This window comes from Hydra viridissima, unplaced genomic scaffold, assembly GCF_058129835.1.
Source record: "Hydra viridissima isolate aposymbiotic clone 2 unplaced genomic scaffold, HvirCarnegie_v1 scaffold_10, whole genome shotgun sequence".
Classification (NCBI taxonomy): domain Eukaryota; kingdom Metazoa; phylum Cnidaria; class Hydrozoa; order Anthoathecata; family Hydridae; genus Hydra; species Hydra viridissima.
The window spans coordinates 10,740,032-10,761,954 of record NW_028324309.1 but is presented as its reverse complement, the minus strand read 5'-3'; the positions used below and the strand labels follow the sequence as shown (position 1 = coordinate 10,761,954).

General features: G+C 28.7%; 2 protein-coding genes across 3 annotated transcripts in view; both read left to right on the top strand.

The window, feature by feature from the left end:
• LOC145181042 (cysteine-rich protein 2-binding protein-like) overlaps positions 1-21,923 on the top strand; it is a 400,331-nt gene that overhangs the window by 366,465 nt on the left and 11,943 nt on the right. The gene's annotated exons all lie outside the window — the stretch shown is intronic.
• The window catches only part of LOC145181378 (liprin-alpha-2-like), a 391,227-nt gene that overhangs the window by 366,465 nt on the left and 2,839 nt on the right, over positions 1-21,923 (top strand). Inside the window, exons 1-20 of one of the 2 annotated variants that reach the window (XM_090099792.1) lie at positions 60-150; positions 805-1,180; positions 1,519-1,623; positions 1,779-1,880; positions 5,662-5,826; positions 8,321-8,395; positions 8,482-8,547; positions 9,116-9,214; positions 9,296-9,421; positions 9,676-9,822; positions 12,278-12,412; positions 12,680-12,763; positions 12,957-13,088; positions 13,339-13,401; positions 13,474-13,533; positions 13,634-13,995; positions 14,117-14,294; positions 14,443-14,517; positions 14,623-15,132; positions 15,457-15,582. In XM_090099792.1, coding sequence (XP_089955918.1) covers positions 947-1,180; positions 1,519-1,623; positions 1,779-1,880; positions 5,662-5,826; positions 8,321-8,395; positions 8,482-8,547; positions 9,116-9,214; positions 9,296-9,421; positions 9,676-9,822; positions 12,278-12,412; positions 12,680-12,763; positions 12,957-13,088; positions 13,339-13,401; positions 13,474-13,533; positions 13,634-13,995; positions 14,117-14,294; positions 14,443-14,517; positions 14,623-15,132; positions 15,457-15,582 — 2,844 coding nt within the window. In that variant the 5' untranslated portion in view covers positions 60-150; positions 805-946. Of the gene's footprint in view, positions 1-59; positions 151-804; positions 1,181-1,518; positions 1,624-1,778; positions 1,881-5,661; positions 5,827-8,320; positions 8,396-8,481; positions 8,548-9,115; positions 9,215-9,295; positions 9,422-9,675; positions 9,823-12,277; positions 12,413-12,679; positions 12,764-12,956; positions 13,089-13,338; positions 13,402-13,473; positions 13,534-13,633; positions 13,996-14,116; positions 14,295-14,442; positions 14,518-14,622; positions 15,133-15,456; positions 15,583-21,923 lie in introns of those variants that run through there. The other variant, XM_090099791.1, reaches the window with a different exon arrangement.

The following is a 21,923-nucleotide window of genomic DNA, read 5'->3' as shown; positions in this document are numbered from 1 at the left end:
ATTAACAGGGGTGAAGTAGCTAAAATACGATAAAATCTATGATTTGTAAGATAATTCAAGACGTTTACTGTTAATCTATACTTACTGGAGAAAGTAAGTTTATACAAATCTTATCGGATATCAATAGCTATGCATATACTTAGGAATTAGGTATGATACGATATTATATTACCTCTTGGTTTGGAGGTTTCGGTTATATTTACCAAAATTTACATTTAATCGACGACTGATTGTTCAACTTGATAGTGATTACTAATTAAGTAAATGTGTTCCTTTATATTGTAAAGTTTCCCATGGGTACCCGTGTACCTAATTCAATAAACAGTGCTATACCCTTTGATATTGCATTCATAAAAGCAAGAAGAGCAGTTTTAAAGTATGTTTACGGAGTTTGATTTTAGACAGGAAATGCTAAGAATGTTGCAGTTGTTACATAGTTGCTTTGATGACTTCCAGCTGAATTGATAGTAAAATAATTAACAAAACATTAATTTTTAACATATTATATTTAAAGTTATTTAAAACCTTATTAATAAACATATCAATATAAACTTAAAAGTTGATATAGCTGATTATAAAGTGATACTTGTGACTTTTCCTAACACCTAACTAACATTAGTTGAGCTGCACTACAACCATTTTTATGTTTTTTAAAAAATAGTAGTAGGATATTAACATTTAAGTTGCTAAGGCATTCTCTTATAGTAATTTACTGCAATCCTCTTTTTAAATAGCTAATCTAATATGCTTTTGTTGCTTGTTTTGGTTTATCATGAGCTTCACTATAAACCTGTTTATTTTTAGAAAATGAAGTATGCAGATATGATAAAATATAGAATTTATAAAGATTAAAAAGATGGAATAATGAAAAGGTGTATTCCTTCTGAGCAATGATGCATCATATTATTTATTTTGGTCTTAGCTTTAAAAGCCTCTAATTTAAGAAATGATTTGTGATATAATGCCTACCCTGTCCGAAGATGGGGACATAATTGGAGATGGAAGTTTGGAGGATAATAATTTTGAACAACTCATGGTCAATATGCTAGATGAGAGAGATAAGCTGATGGAAACATTACGTGATACTCAAGACAATCTTGCTAGTATGAGGAATTCCCTTAAAGAGGTTGAATTTGAGAGAGATACTTTACTACAGGAGTTTGATGTTGTATTGTCAAAGGTAACTATGGTTGCATGATTTTTGTCAATAAAAAGCTATTGTTAATAAATCATTGTTATATGTAATCATAGTCCATATTCTTTGAAAATTTTTAACTTTTAACTTTTTTGACTAAAAACTGAAACAGTGAAGCTTTAAAAAAAAAATTACAAGTTACATGAAAAGAAACTTAAATTTTTAGTTTTTGTAAATCTAAAATAAATCAGTTTTAAATTAAAAAGAGTTTATATTTGATTTCTTTATTATGTTTAAGAAACACGTAGTTTCTATACAAAGGTTTGTTTGTCCTAGCAATTTAAAAATATATTCCTGATTTGTGCACTGTATGTTTAACTTAGTGTAATATTGATCGAGATGAATTAATTCGAAAGATATCATCATTTGACACAGATGATGATCTTATCATTTCAAGGCTTCATCAACAAAAAAATGGTTTAACTGAGGTATGAGTAAAATTTGACAATGTTTACATTTGATTGATGTAAGTATAATGTTGAAAAGCAAAACAAAGATTTATTACAAAATCTTTATTAAACATTTAATGGGAACATCTTTCACTTGGAAGATACCTAATAATTTTTAACATTGTTAACTGTAGGAGTTTGTGAATATTGCAAAAGATTTATATCATACTAAAGAAAAATTAAATGAGCGTAATGAAGAAATTGCTGAGTTAAAAGCTGAGCGAAATAACACTAAGGTATTTTATATTTTTCTTAAATGTTGATTGATTCATCTTTTTGATGAGTTTGATGAGTTACTATTTTTTTGTTTATATATATACATACACACAGACATTTAACCCCAAAATTAACGCACCACTTATACATTTTGATTTATTTTAATTGTCATCAATATTATCATATATTTTGACAAACATTAATAGAACGCATGAACACAATTACTTCAATGATAATAAAAAAATTGACTTTGAAAATGGTGAAAAAAAAGGAAAACCAAAAATATGGATCATATTTTTGGTTTTCCTTTTTTTTCTTTTGTTTAACAAAATAAAGTAAAATGATTATTGTTATGCACACTAATACAACTTAAATTGAAATATTTTTAACTTATCAATAATCAGTGTTACCCCCTCTTGATGATATTACAGCCTTACAGCCCCCGTGGCATACTTTCAATTAGAGATCTAATCGTTTCTTGAGGGATATCTTCCCACACATGGATAAGACTTTGTTGCAGCCATCTAGGCTGTTAGGTGTTGGATGTTGGCTTCTAACACACTATCTCATTATGTCCCAAAGATGCTCTATTGGGTTCATATCTGGATTGCAAGCTGGCCACTCCAAAGCTTGAATATTAACATTATTTAAGTATTCAGTAACAATATGTGCTGTATATGGTCTAGCATTATCCTGCATAAGGAGGAATCCATCTCCAATGTACAGTGCAAAAGGTACCACAAAAGGTTCTAAAATGTCTGCTATGTATCATTAAGAAGTCAAGCAACCACAAACAACAATAAAAAGCTTTGTGCGAGCTGTTAAAGATATTCTTCCCCATACTATCAATGAGCCACCTTCATATAAAGTGGTTTCTTGAATGCTACAAGTAAAATATCTTTCATTTGGTCTTCTGTACACTCTTGGGCGGCAATCAGAACTTGCAATGCAAAACCTTAACGCATCTGTAAATAAAACCTGTCCCCAATCATCTATTTCCTAATTCATATGCCTCCTTGCAAAAGCCAGTCTGTTTCTTTGCCGGTCTTTAGACAACCTGGGATCAGTAGCTGCTGCCCGAGGTTGTAAATTTAAATCACAAGTTCTTCATTTTTGGTATCTTGACTAACAGCAGTTCCATGAACCTCAGCTAGTTGTATTTGGAGACTTGGTGCAGTAGTGAAACTTTCTCTCTGTTCAAAGTATTAAAAATTGGTCCTCCACTGCATTGGTAGCTTGTGGTCTGCCTTGGCCAAGTTGTCTAGCGTGATCATTAGCCTCTACAAGTATTTTTAGAACCGTACTAACTGCTGTATGAGACACTCTGAATCTTCTACAAAGTTGGCGATTTGTTAATCTTTCATTGAACAAAGTAACAATTTCAACACACTCATCTAGACCTAAATTTGGTCTAGATTGCTGCATTGTGAACAGATGTGTTGCTCAAATGACAGTAATTTTTTCTACTGTTAAAACAATTTAAAACCAATACATACTTTTCTTTTAGAAGTGAGGTTTAATTACAGCAAATCATTCTACTTATGAAAGTTTGCTTTAATTTAGAAATTAAATAAGGGAAATGAAATAAAACCTACAAAAGGCATATAAATAAACATTATTATCACCTTTGTAATTGATAAATCCAAGAAAGACATAATATTTTTCAAATTAAGTCGGAATTTACAAGTGGTGCATTAATTTTGCAGTTAAGTGTATATATATTTGTATTGTTAAAAGCATTGTACATTGAAATCTTAAAGTATAGTTCACTCCATGCACCCCACTCTTCAAACTACTTGAAATTTGGTACAGATATTCATGTTAATAGCCTGTTACTAAGCATTTTACTATACCAGCTTTAATATTATATATTTGTTTAATTATGCTAATAATCCAAAATCTGGTTTATCATGGCAGATATTTACCAGTTCAAGTTTTATATTAACAGCACAACTGTCAAAAAAGTTTCTACCTAACATAAAAGTTTTTCAAAAATTAAATTATTGAAGCTTAGTTAACATAAATAACTAAAATTTACATTTTAGATTAATTTAACTTCAATGATAAAACTAATGGGTGACAAATAAAATTTCTCAGTAAAGTTTTGGTATCAAATCTTTATTTTGGTTGTTTTGTTTTACAGTAGTAATTTAGATTGATAAAATTAAAGATGAGTTGTACAGGTTTTATCAAAATAACTCAATTATCTAACTTGTGACCATTTTGCAGCAATAGGATATATTGAAAGATCTGTTTTTCCTTGGATTAAGATGAAAGAAAATAGTGATCTTAAGAGGAAACCTGGTAGTGGATGATTGGTTAAAATAGTGACCAAAGGTAACATATTGAAGGTTTAAAAAAATTCAATCATTGTTCTGGTTGTTCCCAAATATGCATCATCAGATCATTTGATTGCATCATCAATACATTATATCAACATAAGATGTTACAAAAAAACTTAGAGACATTTGTTATCTTAATTCAGAAAAGAGCAGCTTGACCAAACTGTACAAAGCTTCTTAAGAATTATTGAGAGCTTGAAACCTTTTATTAAGAAGAACTATTCTAGTATAAAAGCATGCTGAGAGTGTGAAAAAAAACTTGACCATATTTGTTGTTATGGTGTCAAATAATTTTTATTTCTTGTAACTTGAAAATATAAATGTTTTTCTTTCTTATAAATCTTAAGTGATAAATTTCTGAATAAAATTAACTTTTTTATATAATTTTTAATTGACTGACAAATTTTATTTGCAACCCATTAGTTTTTTCTGCAAAGTTTCCAATATTGTTATTAACAGTTTCCTTTCTAAACTTCAAAAACTTTGCTTGACTTTTAAACAAATTGGATAAGGTGCTGGTTTAAAAGTAATTTGAAAGAATAGACTTCTCGTGATTGATCAGGTTTGAAGTATCTGTGTGATTGCACCATACATTCTTTATTACTAAAACTACAGATTGAAAAGTATCAGAATATGTTACATGTTTTGATGGATCAAGCAATTATATACTGAATAGGTTCCAGAAAAACTTTCTTTTTACTTTTCAAACTCTAAACAACTTACTTAATTTTTAAAGTTTCAGGAGAATATCTAGCTACTAAGAAGCACTTAACCAATCAACAATTAATTGTTCAAAGTTGATTTATTTGCTTCAAATGTATCTATTTCAGATTCAAAAGTGCTATTTTTACAATCTGTGTTGTTTTCTAGCTGTGGTTTTAATCACTTTTTAAAACTAAAACAACCTCTATTATAGTTGTATACTACATCAAATAAAATGTAGTGGTTAGATTTGATGCCGTTTGTAAAAGATCTTTAGTTTTTTGTTTTTTTTTAGCATTTGTATATGGCTGTTTCTATAATTACATTCATTAATTAAAGAAGCTACCATATACAACTGTCAAGCTTTTTTCCCTTTTAAATTGTAGGAGTACAATTAAAGGGTTTTTTCAAGCTATTCCTTTTCTTTTGAAGGGAGGAAGGTGGGAGGGGGGCAAAAGGGATGTAATTTTGAGGGTTCTTAACATTGAAATGGTTGAGAATCGTAAGGAAAAGATTGTCAGCCCTTCATAAATTATTAGTATGAACATCTGTGCCAAATTTATAGAAATTTGATAAGATTGGTGATTTTGTGTTTCTTTACATGTAATAAAACTAAATAAAACTTAAATAATTAGTATTGTTTTACAAGATTTTAAAATATATTTTTATTAATAAACATAATAATTGTTATCTTAATCAAGATATTTTACAATAAATGATAAGGTTAGTTTTAAACTGTTTTAAAATTGTTTTTTAGCTTTTACTGGAGCATTTAGAAAGTTTAGTTTCACGCCATGAAAGGTCATTGCGAATGACTGTGGTTAAGCGTCAGGCACAATCATCAGCTGGTGTCTCTTCTGAAGTTGAGGTTTTGAAGGCTTTAAAATCACTTTTTGAGCATCATAAAGCTCTGGATGAAAAAGTATAGTATTTTCATTTTTATTTTAAATTTAATTCAGGAGTAAACAAATAAATGAGAAATTTCTTATTCCTTAAATTTGTAATCTTTGTTATAATAAACCTTTTAATAAATCTGTTCAAAATATGAAAGCATTAGATTAAAGCTGCATGATTCATAACTAATGTGGGTGGTGGTGCTAAAAAGAAAAGATTTTCTAGTTTGAATTTTTATGAACAATTTTAAAAACAAATTGTTGTTTTACTAAAATTTTTTATATTCAAAAAATAACAACTAAAAGAAATAATAAGATTTTGGAACTGGTTCTCTTTTGGTTCAAAACTTAAAATTATCAAACATTTATTAGCAAATGTCAAGTTTTTGTTTAATTTCTGAGACAAACTTGTGAAAACAAGTGAAATACTATTAGCAAAATTTATTAAACAATAAACTGCAACATATTGCAGTTTATTTTTTGTCAGTATGTCCTTTAAGTTGCTTGACTTCTGACAGGTTTGCTGGCATTCATTTTACTGGTATAGATTTGTTTTTTTATGTAATAGTTTTCAAAAAATAATCAGGGGTTACTTCTTGCTATGGATCTTGTAGATATTCTTATAACTATTGGGTGTCCTGTGGTGACCAATATTTGGCTTGGAGGATAAAATTCTTCTATACACTTTTGATGTATGCTTAGGGTCATTATCTTGCTGAAAACTTAAATTCTGACACACAAAAAATCTAGGTGGTACAATAATCTTTTGGTGATCTTTCAACTTTTTATCTTTCTGCATAATTGTACAGAAAAATTAAACAAATTGACAGAACTAGAACAAAATTAAATTGAATAATTTCTCATATTGTTTTTTGCAAATAATTTTTTCAAGTAAATCACTGTTCCAAAACTGTTAGTCAGCATAGTAGTCTTTCTTAAAAATAAATTTTGCAATAAGTGAATGTATCAGAGGCCTATACTTTGATACAATGGCTTAAAATGAAGATGGGAGATGTAATTTAAAAGTGACCTAATTAACTTAACATATCAGCATTACATATCCAAGATAATTTTGGAAAAAGCTTTTAGCCTTGATGATGTTTCATGGTCTCCAAACAATGAAATATTTCTTTCAAAGAATTCTGTTTAAATAACCAATCTTTATTTTCTACAATATCAAGATGGTAGCATTCATCATCCAAAGTAAAAGTTTTCTTGAATGACCTGCATTGTTTTCTGACTACACATTAAAACATAAAAATTGTAAGGCCACAATCTAAAACATTTATAATAGCCTGTAGTATCTTTCTGAATCTTATTAGAATTGCATTCTAGGATAAGGAGTTTAGTATGGAAGAAAAAAGATTGATGTTTATGAGTTTGAAATAAAAGAAGTAACATGACTTAGATGAAATTTTAGAATTGTTAATTATTATAGAACTAAATAAAACTTTGCATGATAAAATCAACTTTTTTTGAGATTGCAGAAGGTGATCAGCAACCACCGTCTAACGACCTCTTCAAAGTGTATCTACTTGAGTCTAATAACTAACTTTGACATAATGTCTAATTGACTGACTTTAATCAATATGAATGTAATTTTACATAGTTTCATAGAATAGTTAGTGAACTAATAAGTTGCAGTCTGGCCATTAGTGTTGAAGTTGTAAAAAAACAGTTTTTTCACATAGACACATGCTTTTGAAGTATCATACTATTCAGACTTCTTTATTTTCAAGAATTTTAATTACTTGCTGTATAAGATTTGTGTAATTTTTTTAGAAAAAAGTTTAAATAAATATTTCATAAGACAAACTCTTATTTTATTTTTTTGTCATATTTTGATTAAGAAAAGTCATAAATATAAATGTAGTGTGAATATTCAGTAATAAACAAAAACAATGCTTGGGGTTGTTTCTCCATCTCCAGAGATGGAGATTTAGTTAAAACTGATGGTATAATTAAAAAAGACTTCAATAGAATTTTTTAATCAAAATACAGTTTCATCAGAGTTGCAATTAGGTGGTGCTGGATTCATTTTTTAGCAGGTAGAGGATCCTAAACATGACTCTGAATTATGCAGAAGTTATTCAGAAAAAAAGCAGATAAAAGTGTTTTGGCCTCCACAAACTCCTAATCTCAACCCCTTTAAACTTCTATGGATTGAGCTGGATAGCCCATCATTAAAGGAGTATATGTGGAAAATCTTGAAAGATAGTTGGAAAAATAATGCACTTGAAACCATAAACATTTTGGTAGCTTGGTTACCATTATTTTATGAGCTTTGTTGCCCAAACTCATAGAAAAAGTTATTAAATTTAAGTGGGTTTTTTTTTTAATGAAAAATTTTAAATCTTGTAATATTAACTTTTATTCAGTGTTCTTTAGTTATTATATAACTAAATTTTAATAAATTTTTGTGTGATTTTGAAAATCACAGAGAGTTTTTTGCTCTCAAAATACTTTTTGCTATAATAATGTTTTGCTGCAAGTATTATGAAGAGCATTTTTATATTATTTTAGGTTCGTGAGAGGCTTAGATTAGCTGTAGAAAAGGCTAATAGTTTGGAAGAAGATCTTTTAGCAGCAAATCAAGAGGTTATTTGTGGTTTGATATGGATATTTTTACTATTTCAGCTTTAGTTTGTTTTTGCTTATTAATTATTGTCTTATTACTTTGACAGATTGACAGATTGCAGTCTGAGAAAGAACAACTAAGAATGCATGGAAAGAAGACTGAAGCAGTTAGTGTAAGCATCATTGAATCTTTTTCATTTCCTATTTAAACATGCATCAAAGTGTTTATATTAACTATTTTTAGTTCTTTTCCTGAACTGGTAATGCATCTATAGTGTTTTTGTTAAAAGGTTTTTTTTTGTGTTGTTTTGAATATGAATATGAATGACATCCATCAGTTTCAAAATGTTTGATGACTTATGAATAATTTAGCTTCTCTTAAATGTTGTAACATGTGCATTTAAGTGTATATACAAGCATGCATAATTAGTTATATGAACTATATTGTATTAATTTTAACATATGAATTATAAAGTTTTAATTTGAACAACTAGATACTTAACGATTAGATAATGATATGTTTGATTCAGTAAACATGTTTATTTTGTTGGTTATTTTGAAGTATGAGACTGTTGTGATATTTAATTTGTGATTATAACAATTTTTTAGCTATGGGTGTTCAAAGACCATATTGTTCAATCATTTTCTTCCATTTATCTTTCAAAACACAAAATTGTTACCATGTGATAGAAAAGTTGTGTGAGTTTAAGAAGTTGTAAAACAGAGTTTTAAATTTTTTAGTTTTCAAATGGAGTTGCAAATGATAATATAAATGATTTGTACGTGGAAATGAATGATCTGAAATATAGACTGGAGCAAAAAAAGCGTGAATTAGATAAGGTTAGACTCTATTGTTTCTAGAATATTTTTTCTCTAAACTTAAGATTTTAGCAACATAATAGTAAATTATTAATATTTCAGTCTTTAAAAGATAACAAAGAAATGCAAGAAAAATTTTCTCAATTGGAAGATCAAGTCACAACAACAAACAGAAAAGCAAGTTTCTCTCATGAAAATAATCAGAAGATCATCAAAGAATTAGAGGAGGTTTTTTAAAATTGCTTATATCTAATCGCATGCTTTTATATTTTTAAAGTATCTTTTTATTTCAGTTGTCTTTGTAAAGCCTTATCTATGGTGTATACTATATGTAGCATAAATTGTGTTTTAAAGTTTGCAACAAAAATTTGTAAAATTAAGTATAATTGTATAATTTGTTAAATGAGTAAAAATTTTGTAAAATTTACTAAATAGTTTCTACCATACTCTTATTCTTACAATATATTGTAATGCTTTTTTAGGCTGTAGTTCAAAAAAATGATATTGAAAACCGCATGATGACATTAGAAAAAAGATATGTGCGGTCACAAAATGATCTTTCATCAGCAGGTGAGGAATTGGAGAGATTGCGTACTGAATTGCTTGGTTTGCAGACAATGCTGGAGCAGGTTTTTTAAATTACAGTTTATGTGTTTATTTGCATTACATTAAAAAATTTTTGACTCTTAAAAATAGAGTGGAAAAGCCCTTTAATATTGATCCTTTATATAACCACAATTATAGGTAAATACTGCCACAAGTTTTATCTTGTACTTTTCTAATTTAATCAAAGTTAGCATAATGTACTGTATAACTTTTTACTGTGCTTTTTTAACTATAACATTCAATATTTCATATGATTAGCAGGTGTATTTTATCATCATTTAGATGGCTTGAAAAAATTAATGTCTCTTTTTGCAATAATGCAGAAAAGTTGTAAACTCCCATCATTTTAAAGTGTGCAAAATTTTTTGAAGAATTAATTTTTTAAACTTTAAGAAAAAGTTTAAAAAAATTAATTCTACAAAAATTAGTTCAACAAGTATTACTTTTGCAATATTTAATACAAAAACAAACAAAGAATAGTTATTATTACTCAAATAACCAAAATGCTATCATTATCTTTATTACATAATATATTCTTAAATTTTAATTAAAATCTGAGTTAACTAATAAAAACTCTCTTTTCAAGACATGAAACTCAATTTTACTTCCAAAACCATAAAGAACATGGGGTAATGACTTAACTATGTATGTATTATATTTCTACGGATGGTCTGAGGTTAATCATAAATTTCTTAAAGAATTAGTTGAAGATAGTAGATAGACCGCATATTCTCTGTTCAATTTAAATAAGATTTTTTAATTTTTTATGCTTTTATTATTTTAGAAGGTTTGAAGAAGTCAAGGTTTGAGGATGTAACTGTTGAAATTTTAGAAATTTTGCCCCACATTATTAAAACGGTTAAACAGTTAGTCTACCAAAATCCAAACTATCAAACAGCTATCAAACAGCTATATGAGATTAAAATTTGTTGTAGATGACATATTTTTGTCCACCAATATATTTTTTACAGCAGATTTTTGAAAAGACATCAAACTGACAACTGTATGGTATGGTTCAACTGTTTGATGATTTAATAAATCTCATTAAAAAGTATAACTCTTTATAAAACCGAAGTTTAAATGTAGTAATTGTTTGAACTTATCCTATTATTAAAATATTGTTGTTGTTAAAAATATAAAAAAGGCAGTAAATATTTGATTTACTACAGGAGGCTTTTTTATTCCCAGTTTGAAAAAACTGACAAGATAACAAACTACTTTTAGGAATAGTATTCATAAGTTTAATACTGCAGTTTAAGGCTACTTTCAGAAATTAAGTACATTGCAAGTAACCTGATTAATTAGACAAACTGTGTATGTCACTGGATAAAGGTTTTGATATATTCAAAGATGCACCCAGATTTTGTAAAATTATGTCTCTGATTCAAAAGATCTCTTACCTTTTTTGATTGCGTCAATTTTTTTTTATTTTTTTTTGAAGTTTTTTGTGCACATCTTTCTAAGCGTGTAAAAAAAAGATGAAGAAAATTTTTTTAAATTTAAAATCTTATCAAAGAACATTAATTTTCCTGAGACATATCCTTGATCCATCCATATTATTGAGACACATCCTTGATCCATCCACATTGTTGAGACACATCCTTGATCCATCCACATCGTTGAGACACATCCTTGATCCATCCACATCGTTGAGACACATCCTTGATCCATCCACATCGTTGAGACACATCCTTGATCCATCCACTTCGTTGAGACACATCATTGAGTATTTGTCAGATTGATTGAACTTAATAATCTTTGTTATCACTTCACTTATTTTCACTATCCCAGTTTGTTTTTGCAATTTCAGGTATTTTGTAATTGATAATAGTACATCTTCACCTTGTCATATTGGTAAAGCGCTAAATGAACAATGTTCATCGCACCAACAAAATCTGAGGTGTTCCATGTGGGGCCTTGTAAATATCTGGTTCATTTGAGATAGAATGACCTAACAGCATGAGGCTGATATTTAAGCCCAATGCTTTAAAAGACCAGGTCATAGGAAACACAATCTGACATCAATAAGTTAATTGAAGTATTTGGGAAAAACAAAAGTTAAGTTGAGCATTAATTTGACTGATTTATTTTACTTTATGCTAATTGTTCTTATTCTCTAAATAAATTAAATTTTAAAAAAATCAACCTTAAGTTTCAAAAAAAAGTTATAGAAACTATAATAATAAAAGAATAGCACAGTAATAGCACATGTTCAGTAAAAAAATACTCTGTTACAGAATATTGATATCCCTTTTAAAAATATCTATATATTTTGGAGTTTTGTTTTAGAAAAGTCTAGAAAAATTATATAAATTGATAAAATTATACTTAGTTTACTATCAAGTTATGTAAAAAATTATATAATTTTATGGTAAAGTAAGTACCTAACATTCTATTATTTTTTGTAACATTCAGTAAAACATTAAATAGCTGATTATTTTGCAAGCAATTTTTTTAAAAGTTTGCATTTTTTTCTAGAAAGATGAGAAGATAGAAAATTTACAAGAACAATGCAAGTTTTATGAAATGAAATTTTCTCAAACAGTAAAGCATGTTGAGGAGTTACCTAAGATCCAGGAAGAACTTGAAAGTCGAAAAGCAGCTCTTAATGCAGTATGTTTAAATTTATAAGCTTAACAAAAGGTTTAAAAAAAAAAGCTGAAATTATTAAAAATAGGATTTGTGCTTAAGTAAAGTTTAATGCTTTTTCTTTAACACAAAAAAGTATTTACAGCTTTTTAAAGATTTCTAAAAATATTTTCTACTTTTACATTTATCTTTCTCCTAATAATCAGAATTGATCACTATTTCAAATTAACCTTATGACATTTTACAAAGTTTGTTTTAAAAACCTCTTAGACTAATGATTACAATTTTTAGGCAGAGGAAAGAAATTTTACTGCTGAAGAAAAAGTCCAAAACCTTCAAGCTCAGTTAGATGAAATTACTGAACACCTAACCCGAGTAAAAGAATCTTTAATAAAGTTATAAAAAATGTTTAATAAAAAAAAAAAAAAATCTCTTTTAATTACATTTTTATTCCTAACTTTTTGCTTCACAAATATTAACAATGCATAGTTGAAATAAAACAATTTATTGGTGTTTACAGAAAATAAATCATTGAATGTTACCTTTTATATCTTGTGTATTTCTTTAGGCAAATGAATGTGAAAAGTTAACTGAAGAGCATAATATAAAACTTCAAAGCACAATAGATAAACTCATGGCAGAATCAAATTATCAACTCCAAAAGCAGCTTAAAGAGCGAATGCAATCACTTGATGATAAGGTAAAGTTAGAAACTTATATTTTACTTGAAAACAAAATGTTTTGTCGGACTTTAAAGTTCTGTTGATTTTATATTTTTATTAATTATAAGCCTTTCATTAAATGTTAATCTCTTTAGCTTACTATACTTTCTTTAGATATACCATTCCCTTGAACAAATTTTATTCTAGATTACTACTTTGTGTAAACTTTCATTCAATCTTTTTTTCTCTAAGTTTTTCTTGATTTTTTTACTTGTTTTTTACTCATAGAATAACATTTGTCAGCAATTAGAAAAGTCCAAAAGTGAAATTGAAAAACTTTCTAAAGAAAAGGTACTTTTTTTTCTTCTTCTTTTAACTGCTTTGATGATGTCAAACATTGAGTTCCTCATTTATTCTGATTAGAATATTATGGCTGCTGAAATTTCTAAACTTAAAGAAGAAATTACAAACTTCAAAAGAGAAGTAAGTAATTTACAAAAATATTTTTGTTCATATAATTTTATTGTTTTTGTTGTTTTTAAATTTTGTTTTTATACAAATAAAAAAATCTTAATATTTTAAGTCATTCCTAATTGGAAGCAAGATTGTCACTAGTCCTACATCAGGATCACCTGTTACACAGGCAAGAGTGCCAACTATACTTAGCCCTGTATTTCGCACATCTCCATCATCAGTTAACTCTAAACTCCCAACATATATTTCATCAAAAGATGAAATGGACAACACATGGCAGAAAATGAATCAAGCCAATGTTATTTCAAATGTTGCAATTGGATTGAACAGCAAGGATGATTTAAAAAATTTAAGTCGAATTCCAGCAATCTTACCCAGTGATGATACCCTAGAATCACTTACATCAAGTGATGCTCATAGACTTGCCAATATGCTTCAGAATCAGTTAAATGCTATTAATGAAGAGCTTGAGTGAGTTTTCAAATATTAGCTAGCATCTCATTAATCCTCTTAGTAATCTTGTTAATTAATTATTGATTTTGTTAAGAATTTGAGTGACTTATTGCTGTTATTTAGTCTCTTTGTTTACTAGAATGTTACAAGTTGAACATAGAAATACAGAACGCTTGACTGAGCAAATTGAAAAAAGGGTTGGTAGTGAGACAAGCAGTTTAGATGGTAGTATAAATTCTAAAGATTCTACCGAAAACAAGGTGGAGGAAAGAAGAATAAAATTAAATCTAGCACCTGATTCTTTTACTAAATCTGATGTATTTATTGTTTTTTTTCGTTATTATTATTATCTTAAAATACTTTAAATTTTTGGTATTAATTATAATCTTTAGATTTAATATTCTGTATGATGTTTTTAGTAGTAAAACCAAAATTTAGTTATATATTTTTTTAAAACTTTTTTAGCGAAGAAACACTGCAGATATTAACGATTCTTTTGGCTTTACAAGATATGACCCCTTAGACACCAAACCTTTAATGGTTATTTTATTTTGTGAAATTAGCTTTAACTCTTTTCTAGTTTACCATTTTATCATTTGGTCTTATCATGTAACAGTTTTTTTGAGTTTTTTTATTTGTATTCAGCTTAAACAGGGTCGTTCACAAGAAATGCTAGCTGACCAGCAAGCTGATACTCCTAGCTCTTTAGGATCTGACAGTTCTGATAGATCAAAAGGGAATTCTGCCCCTCATTGGAATTTTAATAGTTCCTTTGAACATGAAAGAGACCATATGTATGATTTCGCTTCAGCACCTAATAGTGTGACAAACAGTTTAGAATCCCTTACTCGTAGAGGTGGGAAAAACAAAAGTCTTAGAAATTCAATTGGAAAAATATTTTCGACTAAAGGAAAACTTAAGCCAAGAGACTTAGGATTTGGTCAGAGTGATGATTTAGATTCAAATGCTGAAGCGCAGCGTGATGCTGAAACTCGAATGAAACATAAACTTTTAGAAGATATTATTGCATCTGGGGCTCCATTTGCATCATGGAATGCTCCTGCAATTCTTGCTTGGTTAGAATTATGGGTTAAATTACCTGAATGGTATATTCATGCTTGTAGAGCAAATGTAAAGAGTGGTTCAATTATGTCTGTAAGTTGGTTTTCGTTTTATTTTAAATTTACTAGGAAATTCTATTACAAAAATCAATTTTTCCCTGAATCATGTTAAGCATATTAAGTATGATTTAAACAATTTTGATTATTGTTGAAATTCACAAAAACCTAACATAAACAAAGACTATCTCCCTTTCACCAAGTTATTATTTATATAAAAGTTTAACTTTTTAATTAATAACTTGTTGAAGGGGAGATTATCTTTGTTTGATACTACCTTGATTGTATTAAGTCATTTATCTATTTAACTTTTCTTAGCAATCAGCTTTTTATCAATTTTTGTTTCCAAAAAACATTTTAGGCATTATCTGATTATGAGATTCAGCATGAAATAGGTGTAAACAACCCCCTACATCGTTTGAAATTGAGACTGGCTGTTCATGAAATTGTCAATGTTACAAGTCCAATTTCCCCACCAACAAAAACTGTAAGTTATTATCATTTTTTTGAAATATTGTATAGCTCTTACTAACATGGTTAAATATTAAGGCTGTGATTCTTTTAGCAAAAACATTTTTAAGTGTTTCTAAATATATAAAGCTTGAAAATGTTTTAAAACTACTTTTTAAAGTTTGATTGGTTTTTTATATGATAAAGTTCTCTTGTTACTTAAAGCAATTTTCAATAAATGTTTGTCAATCTTTGTAGAGATGTATTGTCTTGTAAAAAAAACATTTTATAAGAAAGTTAAGAAATGTTTATTTAAGCTTTCAAATATAGAGCTGCCTAAAATAGCACACTATCAAAAAATTGATTTTTTAACAGGGGCCAATGCTATAAACATAAAAAATGAAGTTTTTTTCCGTAAAACACGAAGTTTTTACCGTAAAAAGCGAAGAAAAAAAATGTCCATCGCTATAAACATTAAAAAAAGTCTGTTTTTAAGATAAAAACTTCGCTATTAAATCCAATGCTATAAACGAACCAGGGAATCGCCTTTTCAGATAAAAAATGCGTTTTTTTGAAAAAAAACTTCAGATAGATTTTTTATCTCAATTTTAGATATTTTCTTAGTGATTTTTGGCGGCCATTGTTGGAACAATGCTAGTGCTTCAAAATCATTGAACATTCTTTGTTTGTGTTTCTATGTAGATATTTTATAGATAAAACTGAAAAGGATTTTGGTAACTCCATAATAAACTAATTACTTAAAATCTGCATTTAATCGATTATTCAGTTCCTTGTTGTGTTTCATTAACAATGCATGCATGTATTTAACATTCCATGCTTATTTATGTAAGTTTTCGATAGTAATTTTGGTTAAAAAAATTTTTCATAATGTTTGACTAAAGAAAAGTATAAATAGTCAACAAATATGCCATATAATACACAAATACACAACAAAATAAATTATGCCATATAATAAACAAATACACAACAAAATAAAATGCTGCTAAAGAACTTAAAATGTTACTGGCAATAAAGATCAGAGAAAACAAAGAGGTTCTTCTTGGGAAGCTTAGTATGTTTAATTAGCAAACTATTTAAATAAAAATATGTATATACATATACACACACACACACACACACACACACACACACACACACACACACACACACACACACACACACACACACACACAAATGTTATAGTATAAGTATGTAATATATGGTATATATTAACATAATGTAAGTATGTAATCAATCAATCATATATTTCTAAATAAAGATTTTACTTTCAAGTTTATATACAAATAGTTATAAACTAATGTGAAGTAAACTACTAATAGTGCTAATGATATATAACAAGGGTTTACAATAATGGAAATTTAATGGATATAATAATGGATATAATAATGGAAATTTAATCATTATATTCAAAAACAGTAGCAACAGCAGAGATATTACAATATATAAAGTTAACAATGATAACATGATTTAATGCATAGTATATATCAATTTTATGTATATATAAAATTGATATATACTATGCATTACATCATGTTATCAACAGATGTACAAACTTCGAAATCTAAGTCTTCATCTGAAAAAATAAAATCCATGTTCCTATTTTAATTTTACACAGTTTTTTTAAACACCAAATACTAGAATGTAAAAATATTTATAAAAATAGAATAGACAGCACAGCCTACTTAATAACTAATAAAGTTTATTAAGTAGGCCTACTTAATAAAAATTTTTAAAAAATTGTTGTTATCAATGACGTATTACGGATAAAAAAAGTGTGTGAATTTTAGTGACGTATATGTTTTATGCTTTATAGCAATGCACAGTGGGTCAAGATGTGCCAAAATCAAAAAAAAAAATTTTGTTCAACGTAGGTTTAATGGTAATAGTTGCGCTATAATTTTTTTATATATTGATAGATTGATAATCTTTGAAACAAAATAACTTCCTTGCAAATTTTTTGCTTGTAAGTAAGAAATTTTATTTAATTTTTAAGATGATGTGTTTTTACAGGTTTTTTTAGTGTAAATTTTTGCTTTCTTTATTTAATTAAAAAAACCTCCAATATCCTCCAGTCTGAAAATGCATTAAAATCTTTACTAAGTATATATATTATAATATAAAGTTAGTTTTAGCTTCAACAAAGTACCACCTTGCCCACAAATTAACTTTTAGATAGCAGGTTATAACTAAAATTTTGCCCACAACAAACAAATCATGAGTTTTTTTAATTAGTTAATTTTTAATTAATCACTTGGCTTTTTAATTAAAAATAAAACACATCATACTGTCATTTAAATGATTTCTGATGAATGTATTTTAGAATTTATAGGTTAAAATGAAATACATTGATATATATACCTACATGCTAAAAAATAGATTAAAAATCTCTGACCATGGTGTTTTAAAGGATGTTATCAATGGTATGAATCTGGTAAACCCTAACCCTAAGCTGGAAACATTGCTAATTCATATAAGAAAGAGATGGCAGGACTTAAAAGGTGTGGCTACAGAAAGAGATTGATGTTTTTACTGATATTCCTGTGAAACAAGATACACGTGGCAGGCCTTCAATAGAGAATTTTGATGACTGTTCACTTCGAACAAAGTACAGGCGCACCAACTCTCTACAACATGGGCATTCATCGAATGAACTACTTTTTGCAGCAAAAGTTTCTCTTAAAAAAGAAAATAAACTTGATGAGGTACATGCAGTAAAGAGAATTTTTGATAATAGTAACAAAATATCTCAACAACTCTCTGGCAATGAGGCTCTAGCTTTACTTTTAGATACAAATATGACCAAAGATGGATATCAACTACATCGAAATGCTTTGAGAAAAAACTGTGAACTTTATCCTTCATATCACATAATAAAGGCAGCAAAATTATCTTGCTATCCAAATGAAATAGAGATAGATGATTTTTTTGCTAAAATCTCAATGCAGAGCTTGGTCGACCACACTGCACAAAGACTATGTCAAGTACAGAATGAAGTTATTGAAACAGTTGCTGGTGATACAACCATATTTGCTACTTTAAGACACAAGGCAGGATTTGATGGCTCAACAGGACAAAGTGTCTATAAGCAAACAGTGTCTAAAGATGGTATCTGTAATATACAAATAGAAGAGTCATTGTTTTTAACTTGCATAGTACCACTTGACTTGAGCTCATTTGCTGGTGGAAAAAAGACAACTTTGTGGCAAAACCTAAAACCATCATCAACTCTGTATTGTCGCCCTTTGCGTTTTCATTTTGAAAAAGAGTCTAAAGATATTATAATCTCTGAAGAAGCTCAACTAAAAGAAGAAATAAGGAATTTAAATTGTACAAAAATTATATTAAAAAATGGAAAAGTACTTCAAGTAAAGCATGTGATTGAAATAACAATGATTGATGGAAAAGTACACACAGCTTTATCTGAGGCCACTAACTCAAGTCAGTGTTGCTCTATCTGTGGATGCTCACCAAAAGAGATGAACAACATTGATGCCTACATAGTAAGAAATTACAAGGCAAAAGGCTTGCAGTATGGTTTATCTACACTGCATTGCTGGATTCGATGTTTTGAATGTTTTCTGCATATTGGTTACAAGTTGCCTATCAAAAAGTGGCAAGGAAGAACAGCAGAAGACAAAGCACAAGTTGCTGAAACAAAGTCTCACATCCAACAAGCTTTTCTTCAACAGATGGGCCTTGTTGTTGATCAACCAAAGTCTGGAGGATGTGGTACATCTAATGATGGCAACACTTCTCGATGAGCATTTACTGATGCCATTTCTTTTGCAAATATAACAGGTAGAGACCGCCGATTTGTTACTGTTTATTGGTTTGCAGATTGTGCACCGAATTATCTATGCTAAACGGTTCAAATTACTTACGGATTGATTTGATCCGAAAATAATGTATCGGAAAAAAATTCGTTAAAATTTTTTCGGATTATTTTTTTGGATTGCAATCCGATTCGATACTTTCGGATCGGATTGCAATTCCAAAAATATTTTTCAAATTGGAATCCGAACCGATATTATTTTTACGGATTTATACGGATTTAGAATAAAAAATCCTTTTGACATAAGATTCATTTTTATTTATTTTTAATAATCAAATATACAATGAAACAAAATGATTTCCTTGTTAAGAAATAAAAAAAGTCAAAATCACACTGAAAGTTAATCATTTTCCAAATTCATTTCCTGGCCACACAATGTCCTGAATTTCACTGAGTTGCTTAGTGTTTTCTTTCATATATACCAACATCTCAACCTTTGAGATTGAAAGATTGGTTCTTCTAGAGCTGTATATATTCCCTGCTGTTGAGAAAACTCTTTCAGATGTTGATGATGCAGCAGGTATACAGAAGTTTTTTCTGGCCAGCCTTGACATTATTGGGTAAATATACTGGTTTTGTTTCCAGAGTTCCAGTACATTTGTATTTGCTGGAACTGGTTTTGAATTCAAATACCCCTCAATTTCAGCAGAAATGGCTTTCTTGGAGCTTGTTTCACCTCCAGGATTAATGTATCCTGCACCAAACACTTTCTTCCTCAGTTGTTCAGTGAAATCAAAGTCGTCATCATCTTCATCATCCAACATTGAAGGGGAATGAGTGCTTTGGCTAGCCAAAGTTTTTTTTTTTGACAGTTCTTCCATAGCTTTCTTTACTGCAGTTTTGACTACTTCAAATTTTTCCCCCTCTTCCACAAAGCACATGTCCTTGCTGTAGGATCTAAAAAATGAGCTATAGAGAATTCAATATTCATTAAATCCCCTTCGAATCTTTTGTTTAGATCTTCATTGAAGTAGTGAGCAAGCTCTGATGACACCTTGGTTTTTGACTTAATCATCTCCCTTACTAATCTTCCTCTGATGTTGTGTAGGCAATTAATAACGGAACAGATGCTAACATTCTTTTCGCTGCTTCATTTCTCAGAGAGCTCTGAGAAGCCTCTCAGAAGCCGGATGACAGATTGAATAGATTCCACTTCATCATCTGTTGGTAAAAAATCTGTCAATTTACAACCTCCAGAAACAGTAGGGTTTGGATTCTTTAAAGAATGCATCGCTGGAAGAAGATCCACCACATACTCCATTTGATGAAGGTCAGAGTTCCATCTTGTGGGGCATCTCTGCACTAACTTAGTTCTGGAGTTATTTAAGGCTTTGGCAGCATTAACTAAAGTCATAGCTTTTTGAGAGGACTGGTTGAAGTGACCTACTAATTTTGTAATTTTGTGGTTGAGAATTGACCATTTTGGATATCTTTTATCATCGACAGCACCACTGACAACTAGATTTAGACGGTGGTCGACACACCAAATCAATAATCAATATTGTCGCCAGTATGTTGTTCGGGGAAGTAGGGCATTTCCACCAAGAAGCGCTTTAATTGGAACTTTGAATCTATATAGTGGAGTGTAAGGCTCATGAAAGACAAATTGGTGTGATCAGTGGTCCACACATCAGATGTAAAGGCCACTCCATCAAGATTTGACTTGTCTGTATTGAAAATGTTTTTTACTTGTGCATAAATAGAGTTTGCATAGAGTTTTCAATAAAAGAAATAATTATTTGCCTTTATTATTGAAATGAACATAACAATTTTTCAAACTAGTTTTTATCTCTATTTCTATTTTTATTTCTGTTAATATTTAAGTAGAAGAAATATAACAATATAAATTTTATTGGACCAATCCACTAATTGAAGCAATCCGCAAAGCGAAATAATCTGCAAAGGAATTTGATCCACAAAAAAAAAAAAAAAAAAAAAAAAAACGCAAAAATTCAGTTTGAAATATTCTTAACTTTTAAATCAAATTAATATAATAATTGCTTACCATAATAAATGTAGGTGAAGAATAGTAGACTTGATCTGTTGAACAAATTGTTGTAGGTTAAGATTTCCAAAAAGGACTGATTGAAAATAAAAAAGAAATCCACTATTTACAAGACGCGCACATAATAAAAATGTAATTTTTTAGGACCATACCATTTAATGGTGACGCGAATGGAACGCGATTCGTATAATTCGCTAAGCAAATTAAAGTTAAATTGATTTGTGAAAATTTTTCGGATTAATAATCCAAACAGCAAAGAGAATCTGCAAATTTATAATTATTAAGAAAAAAAAAAATTAATGAAATCATTTTTTTAGTCACAAATATATTTAGAAGCTCTAAGTATGTTATTTATATCAAATTTAATATTTAATAAAAAAAAAATTTTGGCACAAAAATGGGCATTCCGACCCACTGTGCAATGGCCGAAAAAAATACAAACAGCGATAAATTCTTCAAGTTTACGCATTTTTTTACGTAAAAATAATTTACTTAAAAAATTGCGTTGTTACGAAAGATT